This window comes from Somniosus microcephalus, chromosome 12 (genome assembly GCF_052327205.1).
Source record: "Somniosus microcephalus isolate GS21.2 chromosome 12, FLI_Smic_1.0, whole genome shotgun sequence".
In the NCBI taxonomy this organism is placed as follows: domain Eukaryota; kingdom Metazoa; phylum Chordata; class Chondrichthyes; order Squaliformes; family Somniosidae; genus Somniosus; species Somniosus microcephalus.
In genome coordinates, this window is record NC_140998.1 from 53,934,927 (window position 1) to 53,951,371 (window position 16,445).

The following is a 16,445-nucleotide window of genomic DNA, read 5'->3' on the forward strand; positions in this document are numbered from 1 at the left end:
TGAGGGACTGTCTAAGAAGAAGAAGTATGGTGAAGGATGCAATGGAGCAGAGAGAATTGGGGGATGGGGTGAAAGGGGTGTTGGCATGTGTTGTGAAGAGAGATGGAGAGATGAGGAGGTGTACTCACCCTTGCTGCTCTTATGAGGTTGTTGAACCTACACTGAACCCAGGTTCTGAAGATGATGTGGCTAGCACTGACCCTCTCAACCACTTTTGTCTAGACCTGCTGGGCAGTGGCTCTGGTGACGTTTGCAGATGTTGATAAACAGTACCTCCCTCCTTGCCCTTACCCCCTCCACCACGACCTCCAGGGAGGCATCTAAATGTCTGAGTTCTGCCTTACGACTCATTTCAGAGATTCCCCACTTTGTAGCAGTAGAACAGCGAAATGTGAAAACAGGGAATGCAACCCAGCTTCAAGAGGTCCTTTGTTGCTTTAAATCAGCCTTGGGCAGCCTGCTGGAAATTTTGCCATGAATGTCCATTTTCTGCAGTGATCAGGTATTAATATTATATTGAAATGATGCCCAGAACTTAGAATTGTCCAGGCTTGATGCCAGCAAGGTCAAGGGGCTGATCTCTCGCTCACCCCCACCCACCGACCGATTCTGACTCAGATTTAAAATTGGGGCTATAATAATTACTGTATTATTTTATGGTAATTGACTTAATGATATCCTCAACAAAAATCAATTGAACTGCAGGTCACTATTATCATAAGTGCATTTCAGCAGTATGCAGTCTATTTTTTTTTAAAGTTTTGATGCAGAATAATTCATGAGACCTTCAAGGACGTGTGTACATAACACTGCCTTCAGTAACAATGATTTAAATGCGGCTGTAGATACATTAATGAGCAGTCATCCGGATGTATTTTACTTGTAGGATAAAAATTAAAAAGGATAGAGTTAATCTGAAAAAGAACAGACTATTACTGTTCATTACTCTTCAAATTACCAGTTAAAAAATATTCTTAATCCTGTTTTCCTAATTTTATGGTAACAGCTATATCACCATTATATTTCTAGTATCAATCAATTTTCTTTTACTATCACTTTTCATTGATGTCATTTTTCTGAACCATTATAGGTCGCACTATTCTGTTTATCAACTCGGCTCGAGTTGAGCATAAATGCCGGCACGGACTGGTTGGGCTGAATGGCCTGTTTCTGTATTGTATACTCTATGTAAATGAAAGAAAGAAAAGACAGTAATTGCTTTATTGAATTCAATACATACCACTGCTACATGGCCGAGGTTGTACCATACATCTGCCACTTCCTCATCATTCACAGCCAGTGAGAGTGCTCTTTCAAATGAACTCAGAGTCATATCATACTGTTGTGCATAAAAGCAGCAGAGCCCTAGGTTGTTGAAGAGCTGACAATTATAAACACCCATTTGGAGGAGTCGCCTGCAGAGAAGAAAATCTTTTTCAACATCATTTCAAAAAATATCCTTCATCCATTTTGTAAACTGAAAAGGCACTATCCATACCAAATAAAAATGTCAACAAGCCCAATATTTTAGATTTTGCTATCTCTTTTAGTGGATCATTACATTGCAATTACAGTATTCATTCTGGATGGGTTGTGCAGCTGTGCTTTTATTAATTTAGACTTGTCAAGGAAAGAATTTATGACAATGTCTCATATATTCATTCTGTATTGATTTTCTACTTTAAGGTCTTCCTGGGGAGTGCCAGCATTTCCACTTGGTCTGCCAGTGCTGTGGCTATTTACTAGGAAGTGTGCAAAAGAGCTTGAGGTGACTTCTTTTCTTTCCATCCTGTGGGCAAACAACTGATGAAGTCATCAGGGGCCCAATCTGCCATTTTAACCTGAGGCCTGAGTGTGGGAGCAGTGGTGGCTTCCCAGTCAGGCCAAACCTGCTGGGAACAGGCCCGGTAAGGCAAGGTTAAAAAAAAAAAAAAAATCAGTTTCCTCATGGGTCAGGCGGAGTAGGAGTTAAGCAGCAAGTTAATGAGTCCCGGCTGTTAAAATCGGCTGAGTCTCCCTGCTACTGCTCCCAGACGGCAACAACGCTCACTTTGCTGCGTTCCCGCCCAGGAGTTAAAATCAAGCCCAGTATGAGATCAATGGGATGAAAAAAGAGCGGGTTCTACAAGGGGCGGGCGACCTGTTCCACCAGATTACTGCTCAGGCGGTGAAGGTGAAGATTACCCTCCATGTTTCTGATCTCAGCCATGCCATCATGTTGGTGCTCTAATATTTTGTCCAAATGGCCATTATATGTGCCTGGACAATGAGTGCCGGTAGGCTATTGGACCATTGGTCCTACCAGAGCCAAGCCTGAGCCCAAGTCCACCATCACCCAGTGCTCAGGCATACGCACTCAGAAGCAGGAATCACACAAAGGCAATCATTATTGGAAACCTAACCGATTTCCCCATCCTAACCCTAGTTGTTTTATTTAAATGGTTTAGGTGTCACAATCTATAGCCAATTTTAGTTATTAATACATCTTCTGATCTTACCTATAGAATCGTAGTGCAATCTCTGGTTGGTCTGAATAAAAATGATTACTCCCTATGCAGGCAATGGCTTCTACATTAGTGTTATCTTGTTTTAAAACATCCTTGTAATATTCAGTGGCTGATATTATGTTGTTCATTTCCTGTTGAATTCAAGAACAACATCAATTTGTTATAAAGTGGCAAAATTAGGAAAAAATGTCAATCCAGTGCGTTTTGGAAAGATTTTCAAAATTCTTAACAGAATAGACAAGTTATGTGCACTACATACATCATATATACGAGCTATTCCTGTAAGCAGTGTAACTTCCCCAGGGAAACGATCCAGTCCTTGCTTGAAAAGGCCTAATGCTGTCAATGGCTGGTCTAAACGAATATAGACCTGTTCAAATGAATGGAGAACCACTTAAGCAGGTACAAGAATTTGTGTGTAATTTCTTTATTCATTCATTTTTTTTTTCCAGAATTGATCCAGTAACAGAAATGGTAACTACTTTTAAAAACACACAAGGCCAGAATGTGCTGTTAAAATAATAGTGAGATTAATGGCGCTTGCCGTTATTTATGCGTAAATGGTACAGATGCGTCGTTAAATGCGAATATCCAAAGGTTGCTGTGTGAGTTGCACCATTCCACCGTTAGCTTTGCAAAAATGGAATTTCGCTGTCTGCCTCACAATTGACATGCATTGAATATCATGAAGTGCATTTGCACAGTAGATACAAACTAAACGTACCGCAGATATTTGTAGCGCAAGTACCCTTTAACGACATGATAAGTGTTAATGATGGCCAATCAATCTCTCTGGCACTGAAAATTATCTATTACAAGTGAGGAGTCTCATTCCTTCAGGTTTTGAATTTTTCGGACAGATTTTAAAAATGTCAAATCTTAAATTTTAATTTTTTTTTCTTACTTTTCCTTTCTTCCTCTTTTTTTCCTCTTATTCCATTTTCCTTCCCTCTCTTCCTGTACCTGATTTGACTTTGAATTCACCCCCTTTAATTTACCTTCCTTCTCAGTTCTTCCCATGTCTATTTCCCAATCCGTAAATCTCATTGGTTAAGGCGATATCCTGTTGGTTGCCCTGTTCACTCAGGTCCCAGATGCCCCGTTTCCCTCACTGCACCATTATCAGCACACACTTTCAGCAACTTTGCAGGCAAAATTTTTTGGAGCTGAAGGATGCAGGAACAAGTCTAACTAATGGAAGATGCCGTTAGATGCCCTGCTACAGCAAATTCTGGCCCATGTATTGAGAAGTGCTGGTTCAGATGTAAACACCACAGAGCTGCTTACCTTTGCCAGATAAAGGACTGTATCAATCATTTCCTGTTGTTTGAATGCAGATTTAAACTGCTTCTCTGCTTCACGATACAAACCCAATCTTTACGAACAGAGAATCATAACATAGTTTAAAAATTGTAGAATGCATTGAAAATATGCAATGATACATCATGTTTTGAGAGTATTACTTTTCCTGTATTTAAAATGACAATATTTTCTGTAGATATTTTCATATAAATAATAGATGCACTGTAACTATGAATCAGTGATTCTCCCAATATACAACACAGTATATGCAACAATCACACAGAATGTATTAGTCTTCTCTAATCAAACAAAATGTAAATCTAATCCCTTTACCTGTAATAACATTTTCCAATTTGTACCTTCCACCACCAATCTTTAAACTGGGAATGCTCAGTAGCTAGGGCTGCCAAATCTAAAGCCTGTTAGGAAAAAAAATAATTATTGAGAAGCTTTATTGAGTTAATATCTGGAATATATATGACGTAATAAAACTCACTACGCACTTGGTTTGAGCATAAAGCAAGGCTTTAATCAACTTGTTTCAGAACATGGAGGTCTAGTTGTACTTCACTAGTTCCTTGTCTTACAAAATGTCCCTGGCAAACTGGGGCCGACGCCAGAGTATTTATACTCCTTGGACGGCGCCACCAGCTGGCCGTCCAGCGTTATTTCACAAGTAGTTTCTTGATGAATGATGAGATTTATAACAATATATATATTTTTTAAACTAAATACTAGTCAATCCCCCATGGTGCTGTACACAGGGAGTTAATGGACAGGTCGGGTGATTGGGCAGATGCAGTATAATGTGGATAAATGCGAGGTTATCCACTTTGGTGGCAAAAACAGGAAGACAGATTATTATCTGAACGTCAATAGATTGGGAAAAGGGGAAGTGCAACGAGACCTGGGTGTCCTTGTGCACCAGTCGCTGAAGGTAAGCATGCAGGTGCAGCAGACGGTTAAGAAGGCAAATGATATGTTGGCCTTCATAGCGAGAGGATTCGAGTACAGGAGCAAAGATGTCTTGCTGCAGTTGTACAGGGCCTTGGTGAGACCACACCTTGCGTATTGTGCGCAATTTTGATCGTCTTATCTGAGGAAGGATGTTCTTGCCATGGAGGGAGTGCAACGAAAATTCACCAGACTGATACCTGGGATGGCAGGAATGACGTATGAAGAGAGATTGAGTTGATTAGGCTTATAATCGCTAGAGTTTAGAAGAATGAGAGGGGATCTCATTGAAACTTATAAAATTCTAACAGGACTAGACAGACTAGATGCAGGAAGGATGCTCCCGATGGCGGGGGAGTCCAGAACCAGGGGTCACAGTCTAAGGATAAGGGGCAAGCCATTTAGGACTGAGATGAGGAGGAATTTCTTCACCCAGAGAGTGGTGAACCTGTGGAATTCTCTACCACAGAAGGCAGTTGAGGCTAACTTATTAAATATATTCAAGAAGGAGTTAGATAAATTTCTTAAGGCTAAAGGGATCAAGGGATATGGGGAGAAAGCAGGGACAGGGTACTGAATTTGGATGATCAGCCATGATCTCATTAAATGGCGGATCAGGCTCGAGGGGCCGAATGGCCTACTCCTGCTCCTATCTTCTATGTTTCTATGTTAAGACTCAGTGTAGTCTTCAGGTGAAAGAGTTAAAGGGCAGGGAATAACTGAACCAGGCACACAGATGTAATGTAGTTCCCATTTTAAAGTCATACATTCTGACTTTATTTTTATCTAATATTTGATTTGATACTATTATCTATCTATTTTATATTAAAAATCTTATGTCTGGCACACTTCTGGTGAACTTTTTCATTACAAATGGAAAATGCTGCAGCATCACCACTTGTGGGAAGGTGTAATTACAACATGAAAAGTTTCCATGGGCAGTTTCCATTATAAATGTGGGCATATAATTTTTAACATATGAATGTCCTGTTTACAAATAATTAGATTACACTCGAAGCATAGAATATGAAAAATACTACAAGTGATGTTGATATAACCAAGTTATGTAGGTATGGTCAAGAGAGGAATATTTTCAAACTGTTGGGAGATTTTATTTATAGCATTTGTAGGAACCCATTTTCTTTTTGTTAAGCCCAAGCGTCTTATGTGGAGAGTGAGCACTGAACAACACTGTCCAGTGATAAAACCATAAGGCGGCAAATGGTACACAGTATGTGAAAAGTACTGGTTTGATTAGCCAAATGGCATTTTCAATTGTTCTTAAATCACAGCCAGCTCCAAAATGAGAAGTTATAATAGTTCTGTGTTGGTTGTTGTGGGAGACAGAATGAGTAAAAACTGCTTATGGAGTATATAGTGTTGGATTAAGTGTAGAAACTGCATCAGACTGAAGAAAGAGAGAGAGGTAACATCTGTTCATGACGACCAGATGTATTGATCTTCAATAAGAAGCTGCATATAATTGAGTGATTGTATCCACTGGGAGCAAAAATAAGTTGTTTGATTTACATAATGTAAATTTGCAGATAACAATAAGTTAGGAGGCACAGTAAATTGTGTAGCTGGAGTAGGAAGCTACAAAGGGACATAGACAGACTAAGTGAGTGGGCAAAACTATGACAGATTGAGTTCCATGTGAGGAAGTGCGAGGTCATCCACTTTGGATCAGAGAAAGACAAATCGGAATATTTTCTTAATGGTGAGAGACTAGGAGCTGTGGAGGAGGAAAGGGATTTAGGTGTCCGTGAACACTAAAAGCTGGGGCACATGTACAAAAAGTAATCAAAAAGGCTAATGGAAAGTTGACCTTTATCGCAAGGGAATTCAAAAGTGAGGTTGTGATGCTTCAGTTGTACAGAGCCTTGATTAGACCCAGAGTGCTGTGTTCAGTTTTAGGCACTGAGCTTAAAAAAATACTGTAGTGGCCTTGGCAACACAGAGTCACCAGAATAGAGAGCTTCAAGGGTTAAATTATGAGGCCAAGTTGCAGAAATTTGGCTTATATTCCCTTGAGTTTAGAAGGTTGAGGGGTGATCTAATTGAAGTGTTTAAAATGATAAGGAGATTGGATAGGATAGATACAGAGAAACTGTTTCCTCTGGTGGGGAAATCCAGAACAAGAGGGCATGATCTTAAAATTAGAGCTCGGTCATGTAGGAGTGAAATAGTGGAAAGCGGGAACTCCCTCCCCCAAAAGCTGTTGATGCTGGATCAATTGAAATTTTCAAGACAGAGATCAATGGATTTTTGTTGGGTAAGGGTAACAAGGGATATGGAACAAAAGCAGGTAAATGGAGTTAATGTGTAGATCATCTATAATCTAATTGAATAGCGAACAGGCTCGAGGAGCTGTATGTACCTATGTAACAAATATATAACAATAGCTGTTGGGCTCATTTTAGAGCATTAGAGACGCAAGCATAATGGATGCAGGATCAGGGTCGGAACTTGCTGGATAAGGTGTGCAATTGTGTAATCCCTAAACGGTGAAATAAAATCATCTTTCATACTGTAGTGAGATCACAAGACAATATAAACCGACTTTAACTTTATAAATTGTTTAGAACAGGACTAATTGTAGATGGGAGCAGAAAGTTACAAAGGGACATTGAGTGGGCAAAACTGTGGCAGGTAGAGATCATGTGGGAAAGTGTGAGGTCATCAACTTTGGACCCAAGAAAGATAGATCAGAGTATTTTCTAAATAGTGAGAAGCTAAGAACTGTGGATGAGCAGAAAGATTTAGTGGTCCATGTACAGAAATCACTAAAAGCTAGTGGACAGGGACAAAAAATAATGTAAAAGGCTAATGGAATGTTGGCCTTTATCTCAAGAGGGCTGGAAGTTATGTTACAGCTGAACAGAGCTCTGGTTAGACCCCATCTGGAGTACTGCATTCAGCTCTGGGCATTGCTCCTCAGGAAGGATATATTGGTCTTGGAGGGGGTGCAGTGCAGCGCCGATTCACCAGAATGATACCGGGGTTAAAAAGGTTAAATTACGAGGGCAGGTTGCATAGACTAGGCTTGTATTCCCTTGCATATAGAAGATTAAGGGGTGATCTAATTGAAGTGTTTAAGATGATTAAAGGATTTGACAGGATAGATAGAGAGAAACTATTTCCTCTGGTGAGAGTGTCCAAAACAGGGAGGCATAACCTTAAAATTAGAGGTACGCTGCTCAAAGGTGATGTCAGAAAGCACTTCTTCACACAAAGGGTAGTGGAAATCTAGAAGTCTCTCCCCCAAAAAGCTGCTGAGTCTAGGTCAATTGAAAACTTCAAAACTGAGACGGATAGATTTTTGTTAGACAAGGGTATTAAGGGTTACGGGACCAAGGCGGGTAGCTGCAGTTGAGCTACAGCTCAGCCATGATGTAACTGAATGCAGAACAGGAGCAGGCTGAATGGCCCACTCCCTTTCCTATGTTTCTAAATGAATTGTTAGTTATCCAAGGAGCCCAACTCATGGAAATAAATCCATTCTTATTATCTTCCATGTACATGTTGCCAGAGCCTGGTTTTATCAGACTGATGCCTGGGGTTTATTTTTTTAAATTCATTCATGGGCTGTGGGCGTCGCTGGCAAGGCCAGCATTTATTGCCCATCCCTAATTGCGCTTGAGAAGGTGGTGGTGAGCCGCCTTCTTGAACCGCTGCAGTCTGTGTGGTGAAGGTACTCCCACAGTGCTGTTAGGGAGGGGGTTTCAGGATTTTGACCCAGCAACGATGAAGGATCGGCGATATATTTCTAAGTCAGGATGGTGTGTCACTTGGAGGGGAACTTGGAGGTGGTGGTGTTCCCATGCGCCTGCTGCCCTTGTCCTTCTAGGTGGAAGAGGTCGTGGGTTTGGGAGGTGCGGCCAAAGAAGCCTTGGCGAGTTGCTGCACTGCATCTTGTAGATGATACACACTGCAGCCACGGTATGCCGGTGGTGGAGGGAGTGAATGTTTAAGCTGGTGGATGGGGTGCCAATCAAGCGGGCTGCTTTGTCCTGGATGGTGTCGAGTTTCTTGAGTGTTGTTGGAGCTGCACTCAACCAGGCAAGTGGAGAGTATTCCATCACACTCCTTACTTGTGCCTTGTAGATGGTAGAAAGGCTTTGGGGAGTCAGAAAGTGAGACACTTGCCACAGAATACCTAGCCTCTGACCTGCTCTTGTTGCCACAGTATTTATGTGGCTGGTCCAGTTAAGTTTCTGCTCAATGGTGATTCCCAGGATGTTGATGGTGGGGGATTCGGCGATGGTAACGCCGTTGAATGTCAAGTGGCGATGGTTAGACTCTCGCTTGTTGGAGATACTCATTGCCTGGCACTTGTGTGGCGTGAATGTTACCTGCCACTTATCAGCCCAAGCCTGAACGTTGTCCAGGTCTTGTTGCATGTGGGCAACTGTAATGAGTGTCACATACTTTGTGGATGTTTTATGCTGGAGCATTAAAAATGTTATATAATGCATGTTACTCCATGTTTCCACAGACACCACACAATATAAATTACAATACTATCGGACGTCATATTATGCTATATATGCAATGGTTATTGCAAGTTTATTTATGATTTGATTTCTCGTTGATTACATTAGGATCCTCTATAAATGTTCTACCTTAAAGTGGCTTCATTAGATATTAACACTGGATTTTGATTGAAAGTTAAATTACTATGGGGTAGATTTTGCCAATTTACACCATGTGGAAAATTGTGCAGGGTGCAATTACTCCTAGCTGGAATTCCTGATGTGCTTTCCCATCACCAAAGCTCTGTGCTGGGAGTGGAAATAGAGAGAATCTATCCCTTCATGAAAATCAAAAGCCATTTTTATACATCTGTCCTTCGGCATACCTATATTCATCTTCATCAGTTACATGCTCACATTTACCATATGCTATAGAAATAAATCCATGGTAGAAACTGCAATTTTATGGTGGGTATTTATTGATAACTTACAGTTTTGACATCATTTTCGTGATGGAAAATATATTCAAACAGTGCCTGAAAAATAAACACACATAAATGCACAATATTTTATCATTTTTCAAATCCAACATTTGCACACACTATTAAAAGATGAACACATCCAACAATCCACTCTTCTGATAACATAAAAGAAAATTTTCCAGCTGGCAGGTCTATCGTGCCTGCACAGAATAAGTGGGAGGGCGGAGAAATCTGGCAGGCATCCTTTTTGTTGGGTCCCCACTCCATTAGTGTAGCACGTAATCTTCCAGTTGGCATTTCAAAGGTTTTACTGCCAGTCTTTCATTTAAGTATTATAGTATATGATAAAATATGTTAATGACACCTAGCACACTTTGCTGTACCTTTAGAGCAGAATTGTATTAGAATCAAAGAATGGTTACAGCACAGAAGGAGGCCATTTGGCCCATCGAGCCCATGCCGGTATTATGTACTCTGTTTGCACTAGTGGTGTAGCTGATAAAGGAAGCTCTATGTGCAATCAAGAATTTAAAAAAAAAATACTGTCCTGTTTCATTTGAGGGTCCAGGCTGATTCCCTGGCCAGGACCTCACCAGTTGGGCCCACTTTCATACATCTGGAGACCAGAACACCTCAACTCACTTGCCTTAGGTGACCTCCAGAGATACGCTGGGTCCCAACTGAGCGGGATTTCAAGTGGCAGGAGGTCGTCGCGGGTACCCGAGGGAGATTATGATGGAGCTGTACAAAACGCTGGTTAGGCCACAGCTGGAATACTGTGTGCAGTTCTGGTTGCCACACTATAGGAAGGATGTGATTGCTTTGGAGAGGGTGCAGAGGAGATTCACCAGGATGTTACCTGGGCTGGAGCGCTTCAGCTATGCAGAAAGACTGGACAGGCTGGGGTTGTTTTCCTTGGAGCAGAGAAGGCTGAGGGGGGACCTGATTGAGGTGTACAAAATTATGAGGGGCATAGATAGGGTAGATAGAAAGGAACTTTTTCCCTTAGTAGATGGGTCAATAACAAGGGGGCATAGATTCAAGGTAAGGGGCAGGAAGTTTAGAGGGGATTTGAGGAAGAACTTTTTCACCCAGAGGGTGGTTGGAATCTGGAACTCACTGCCTGAAAGGGTGGTAGAGGCAGGAACCCTCACAACATTCAAGAAGCATTTGGATGAGCACTTGAAATGCCATAGCTACGGACCAAATGCTGGAAAATGGGATTAGACAGGGCCTGATGGCCGACGCGGACGCGATGGGCCGAAGGGCCTCTTTCTGTGCTGTATAACTCTATGACACTAAGGTAAATAGTTAAGAAATGGTCGGGGGGCAATTGCAGTTGTGGAAGGGGAGTGAAGGCTGAACAGGGGAGGCTCAAGATTTCATTGTGGGGCCAGGAGCAGTCCTGCTCCTTCTGGCTCACAAAGAAACCGCTTAAAAAAAAAAAAGTTTAAAACTTATCTCCCTGGGCCTCTTATGGCCGCGATCCGGTTTGCCACCAAGTTTCTCAGGTGGCCCTGACACTGATTTAACGGTGTGCGACAGCGAGTTAAAATTATGTCAGGGTTTTATTTGCATCATAGGACCCCACACCTTTTGAATTTTATGAGGCCCTCGCCTGTCTGCAGCGAGCACCTCCAACGCCTCTCAAAACCAGAGAGTTAAATTGGTGCCGGGTGGGAGCACCCTAATTCCTGGCTCTGTGGAAAGAACTGCTACAGTAGAAGTTATTTTATATTTAAAAAATACAAAGTGGTCCAGGCTATGAATCTTAGCTACAATGTTAAAATTAAACAGAGTACAAAATATTAAAATAGTTGACTTTAAATACAAAAAATTAGGAAATTCTCAAGTTCATTAAAATGGGGATTTAAAGTTTGAAGCATCCATCCATTTCACTAGTTCCATGAATAAGTTATTTAGTATTTATGAAATATTCCATAAATGATTACTCTAGCTAATTCTGTTTACTGACAATATACTTAATTGCAGGACAAACATCATTCAAGATTATGAATGACCGGAGTTCCCGCTTTGCGCGCAAATTGCGCTCAAAATTTCACTAGTTATATAAAGTGAATTTTTTCCTCAAGTTTCTGCTCAAACACATTTGCGTATAACCGAACATAAAGGGGGAAAAATGTGGTTGCTTTGCCCCTCCAGTTAGCGCTAATGGGGCACAAAGCAACTAGCACCTGGGCGTGGCGGTGTTTGCATCGCTCGCGAAATTTACCAGACATTTTGCGGCGCCACTAAACACTACCATCACGATCCCCTGCACCCGCAGATCGTGACGTCAGTCGAGCATGTAACGCCCCAGAAGCGCACCAGACCGGATATTGAATGGCGCCCCCTGCCTTAGCGCCTGCCACTAGCAACGACAGGTTGAGGGGAGCGTTTTGCAGTCAGGAAGGGACTGGGGGAGCGCTATTTAAAGGCGACTGCCTCCTGCCTTTTTTTGTCGGCGACATTTTTGCACCACGCATTCTGAGATAGAGACTTCTGGGGAGATTCAACGCTGTGTGAAGGAGTTTTGGGTACTGAGCAGCACTTTGCAGGTTCATTTTGATTTGACCTTCCTTGCATCGATTTAGAACAGACTATGGGGGCTGCACTCTCAGCTCTTTCCCTGGGCCTCTCCATTGTTCTTTCCAGCAGATTTGATGTACAGGTCTCTCCAGGCCAAGATTCAAGGCTGCAATGAGCAGGGTGTGGTTGGGGAGCAAAATCAACCCTCCCCTTTAAGAACTGGCCAGCGCCAGTGTGTCTGCGTTCCATTGCTGACTGACATCACCTGAGCTTCGCCAGCGCTCTGAGGTAGCGCCTCGCTCCTCGGCGTTAGCGCCTTAAGAGAGGTACCTGATTTAGCACTCCAATCACCTCCAGGGGCGATAGAAGCCAAGTTTGCAGTCGGAGGCGATAATTAGTGCCAGGTGCTAAACTTTGCACCCGGCCGATAATTGCGCCCCAAACGGGGCGATACCGAATTTCTCCCCCCAAATCTTCCACGAACCAGCATAATCAGGCAGTGTTTTAGAACTTAATTTTCATTTTAAATTTGCATTAAAAATATTCCTTGATATATTTAAGTGGTAACCTGGCACAGTTTTATTAATACAGGTAGACTATCCTTTATCTGAAAACCTCGGGACCAGCCGTGTTTTGGTTTTCGGAAAATTTCGGATTTCGGAAGGTGGGTCGGCGTCGGCAGGGGTCTGCGGGGGGGTCCGCAGTCGTGGCTTGTCCGTCGCTGCTAGCCTGGAATGCAATGAAGTTCCGCATTTCCACCAACAGGTCGTCGTGCTCGGTCGGAACAGGGGCCGGCACCGCCGCGGGCTCAGAGCTCTCGTTGCTTTCGAGCCTTTGGAAGAGAGTCAGGTGGTTCCGCGGGGGGGTCGGTGGGGGGTCGTGCGCACGACTTACGCTGACCCTCTGCTAAGTCGGCGGGGGTCGGGGTCGGCGGGGGTCCGCGGGGGGTCGTGCGCACGACTTACGCTGACCCTCTGCTCAGCGTAAGTTGTGCGCCACTCTGGTCATGTCGTGCGCACGACTTACGCTGACCGAAAAAACCTTCGGTTTTTAGAGGGTTTCGGTTTTCGGAAGTTCGGATAAAGGGTAGTCTACCTGTACAGCTGAAAATGGGTTTATCACAAAAAATAAGCATTTTTAATCAGAATATCTAGTTCACCATTTGTGAGTAACCCAATTTTAAATAGAAAATGACTTTAAAAAACTATACAGAACCATTTGCTAGTTTCATTAGTGTATAATAATCAGTTTCTTACTTTTAATAAATTAAAAACTTTTTTTTAAAGCTTTTAAAAAGGTGCCTATTAGAGCCCTTGCACCTAAAAAAAAAGCTTAATCGTAGGAGCTTCTTCGAACACCCACAAATGGGCACAATTAGAGGAAACTCGTATGGTGAAATAATTCGGTTTGGGGCTGTGGCCAGTTTTGTGGGCAGTGCTGGCTTCCAGTGCAATGTTTTTTAAACTAGCGCAATAGGTCGTGCAAACTCGATTTGTGCTGGATGTAATTTGTGCTTGAAATTCCTCAATCTTTTGTGCTGGTTTGGCGGATTTTGGGCGAATTGCGCTACCTAGCGGAAACTCCAGGCCTATGTATTCAGAATTTGACACAAACCTTAGCTAAAGTTGGTTTCCCAGCATATTTGGATAAATTTAGTCTGGATATATTAATAAATGGTCCATCAGGGTTAGTAAGCATGGAGGCCTAAAGAAGGACGAGAGAAAAATATTTAATTGCAATTCCAACAGAGTTTGATTATAAAACTGATGATTAAGAAAAATAATTGAAATTTAAAAAAACTATGCTTCCACAAAATTTACCGTCCCCAGCCTAACAAATCTCCCAGAGGCACTCGTTACTGGTCGGGCTGTGTAGGAAGTTCTTGGGGTCTTGATAGCTTGCTCCATAGTGCCAGGTCTGCCAGACTGGGTGCCTGGTCTGACAAACCCAGTGATGGGTCTTCCAGATTGAGACATGGGTCTATGAAAAGAGATAAACAATTTGAACAGAAGCACAGGAAGAAACCAAGAATCAATTAAATACAACTTGAACTGTGTTTTAATGAAAATGAACTTTGTGCTTTTGGGACCATTGAATGACTGACTATAGAATTTTTTTTGAAATAGAATCTCAAAACTGTTACTTGTTAGAAGAAGCTTAGCTTCACTCATTAAAGCTGAGTGACTGACCTGGCAATTTTCTTCAAAATAGAACAATATTCAGGGATAGATGTACAGCAAGTGACTAATAAGAGAGTCATTTTAACTTAACCTGCCCAGCCGGAAACTGTCGTGATTAGATCGGTTATGCCCCTTTTTGCACCCCGCCTGATTTTAATTTCCAATGAAGTAAATTGAAAGTAAAATCAGGAAGGGTATAAAACAGACGGCCAATCGATCCCGTCAGTTTCCCGATGAGCGGATTAGGTTAAAATTATCCCCATAGAATGACAGGTATAGCTTATTATGCAATTTTTAAAAACATTTTGAATTTATTTCAAAAGTTTTACATATATTGATTATAATTTACAATTGGTTAAGACAAGGCCATGTTCTAAGCATTTCGACAGGAGGAGGGTACCGTTGGAGTTGGCTTTCCCTACACCCTCTCTGCCGATCACATCTCCCCAGAGGTCTGTGTCCTTTCCAACTCTGGCGTTAAAGTCGCCAAGGAGGATCAGCTTGTCGCTCATTGGGACTCGGGACAGGGACTGTTCGAGGCTGGAGTAGAATTTCTCTTTGGTCTTGTCTGTGGCTTCCAGTGTTGGGGCGTACGTACTGGTTCCGGGCTAGGGTGAGCTGAAGAGTCATGAGGCGCTCATTTATACCGCTAAGACAGTCTCCGAGATGCCCAACCAGTTCATTTTTTATGGCGAAGCCTACCCCATGGAGGCAGCGTTCTTCCTCAGGTTTTCCTTTCCAGAAGAAGCTGTAGCCACCACCTTGCTCCTTGAGCTGGCCTTCCCCTGCTCGCTGGGTCTCACTTAGGGCGGCGATGTCAATGTCGAAACGTCTGAGCTCCCGGGCAACAATAGCAGTACGGCGTTCCGGTCCGTCACTGTTGGGGTTGTCCATGAGGGTCCTGACGTTCCAGGTCCCGAACTTCGTTTTAAAGGGTGGAAGATGCCTCTGCGTGAATTCTTTTAACGTGGGGTGGCCGTTGCACACCAGCTACCACACAGGCTTGACAGAGCAAGGTCTTGGCACTAAAGCATGGCGGAGAGGCACTACTGGCACAAATTCATGAACTCATTTCTCTTATCTGGAAGGAGGAGAGCATGCCAGGGGATTTCAGAGACGCCGTAATTGTGACCATCTTCAAGAAAGGTGACAAGTCTGATTGCGTTAATTACAGAGGAGTTTCCCTGCTGTCTGCCACAGGGAAAGTCATCGCAAGAATCCTCCTCAATCGCCTTCTCCCAGTGGCCGAAGAGCTCCTCCCGGAGTTGCAATGCGGATTCCGCCCACTAAGGGGCAGAATGGACATGATCTTCACCGCACGTCAATTACAAGAGAAATGCAGGGAACAGCACCAACCGCTGTACATGGCCTTCTCTGATCGCACAAAGGCTTTCGACACTGTCAACCGTGAGGGATTATGGAGTGTCCTCCTCAAATTCGGCTGCCCTCAAAAGTTTGTCACCATCCTCCGCCTGCTTCACGACGACATGCAAGCCGTGATCCTGATCAACGGTTCCACCACAGACTCAATTCACGTACGGACCGGGGTCAAGCAAAGCTGTGTCATCGCACCAACGCTCTTCTCGATCTTCCTTGCTGCAATGCTCCATCTCACCCTCAGTAAGCTCCCCACTGGAGTGGAGCTAATTTACAGAACAAACAGGAAACTGTTCAACCTCCGTCGCCTCCAGTCCAGATCCAAGGTCGTCCCATCCTCTGTCGTCGAATTACAGTATGCAGACAACGCTTGCATCTATGCACACTCTTGAGGTCGATCTCCAAACCATCGTCAACACCTTCACCAAAGCGTACGAGAGCATGGGCCTTACACTAAACATCCGTAAGACAAAGGTCCTCTACCAACCTGCCCCCGCCGTACAGTACTGCCCCCCGATTATCAAAATCCACGAAAAGGCCTTGGACAACGTGGACCACTTTCCATACCTCGGGAGCCTACTGTCAACAAGGGCAGACGTCGACAACAACGTCCAACACCGCCTTCAGTGTGCCAGTGCA

At 43.2% G+C, this 16,445-nt stretch overlaps 1 protein-coding gene across 2 annotated transcripts in view; it reads right to left on the reverse strand.

Annotated features, from left to right (window-relative positions):
• ttc8 (tetratricopeptide repeat domain 8) overlaps positions 1–16,445 on the reverse strand; it is a 59,136-nt gene that overhangs the window by 15,272 nt on the left and 27,419 nt on the right. For both annotated transcript variants that reach the window (XM_086002882.1, XM_086002883.1), the window contains 8 exons: positions 14,070–14,229; positions 13,864–13,953; positions 9,730–9,774; positions 4,143–4,228; positions 3,795–3,882; positions 2,767–2,877; positions 2,499–2,638; positions 1,241–1,415 (listed from right to left, as the gene is read on the reverse strand). In XM_086002882.1, the coding sequence (XP_085859008.1) occupies positions 1,241–1,415; positions 2,499–2,638; positions 2,767–2,877; positions 3,795–3,882; positions 4,143–4,228; positions 9,730–9,774; positions 13,864–13,953; positions 14,070–14,229 (895 nt within the window). The remainder of the gene's footprint in view (positions 1–1,240; positions 1,416–2,498; positions 2,639–2,766; positions 2,878–3,794; positions 3,883–4,142; positions 4,229–9,729; positions 9,775–13,863; positions 13,954–14,069; positions 14,230–16,445) is intronic.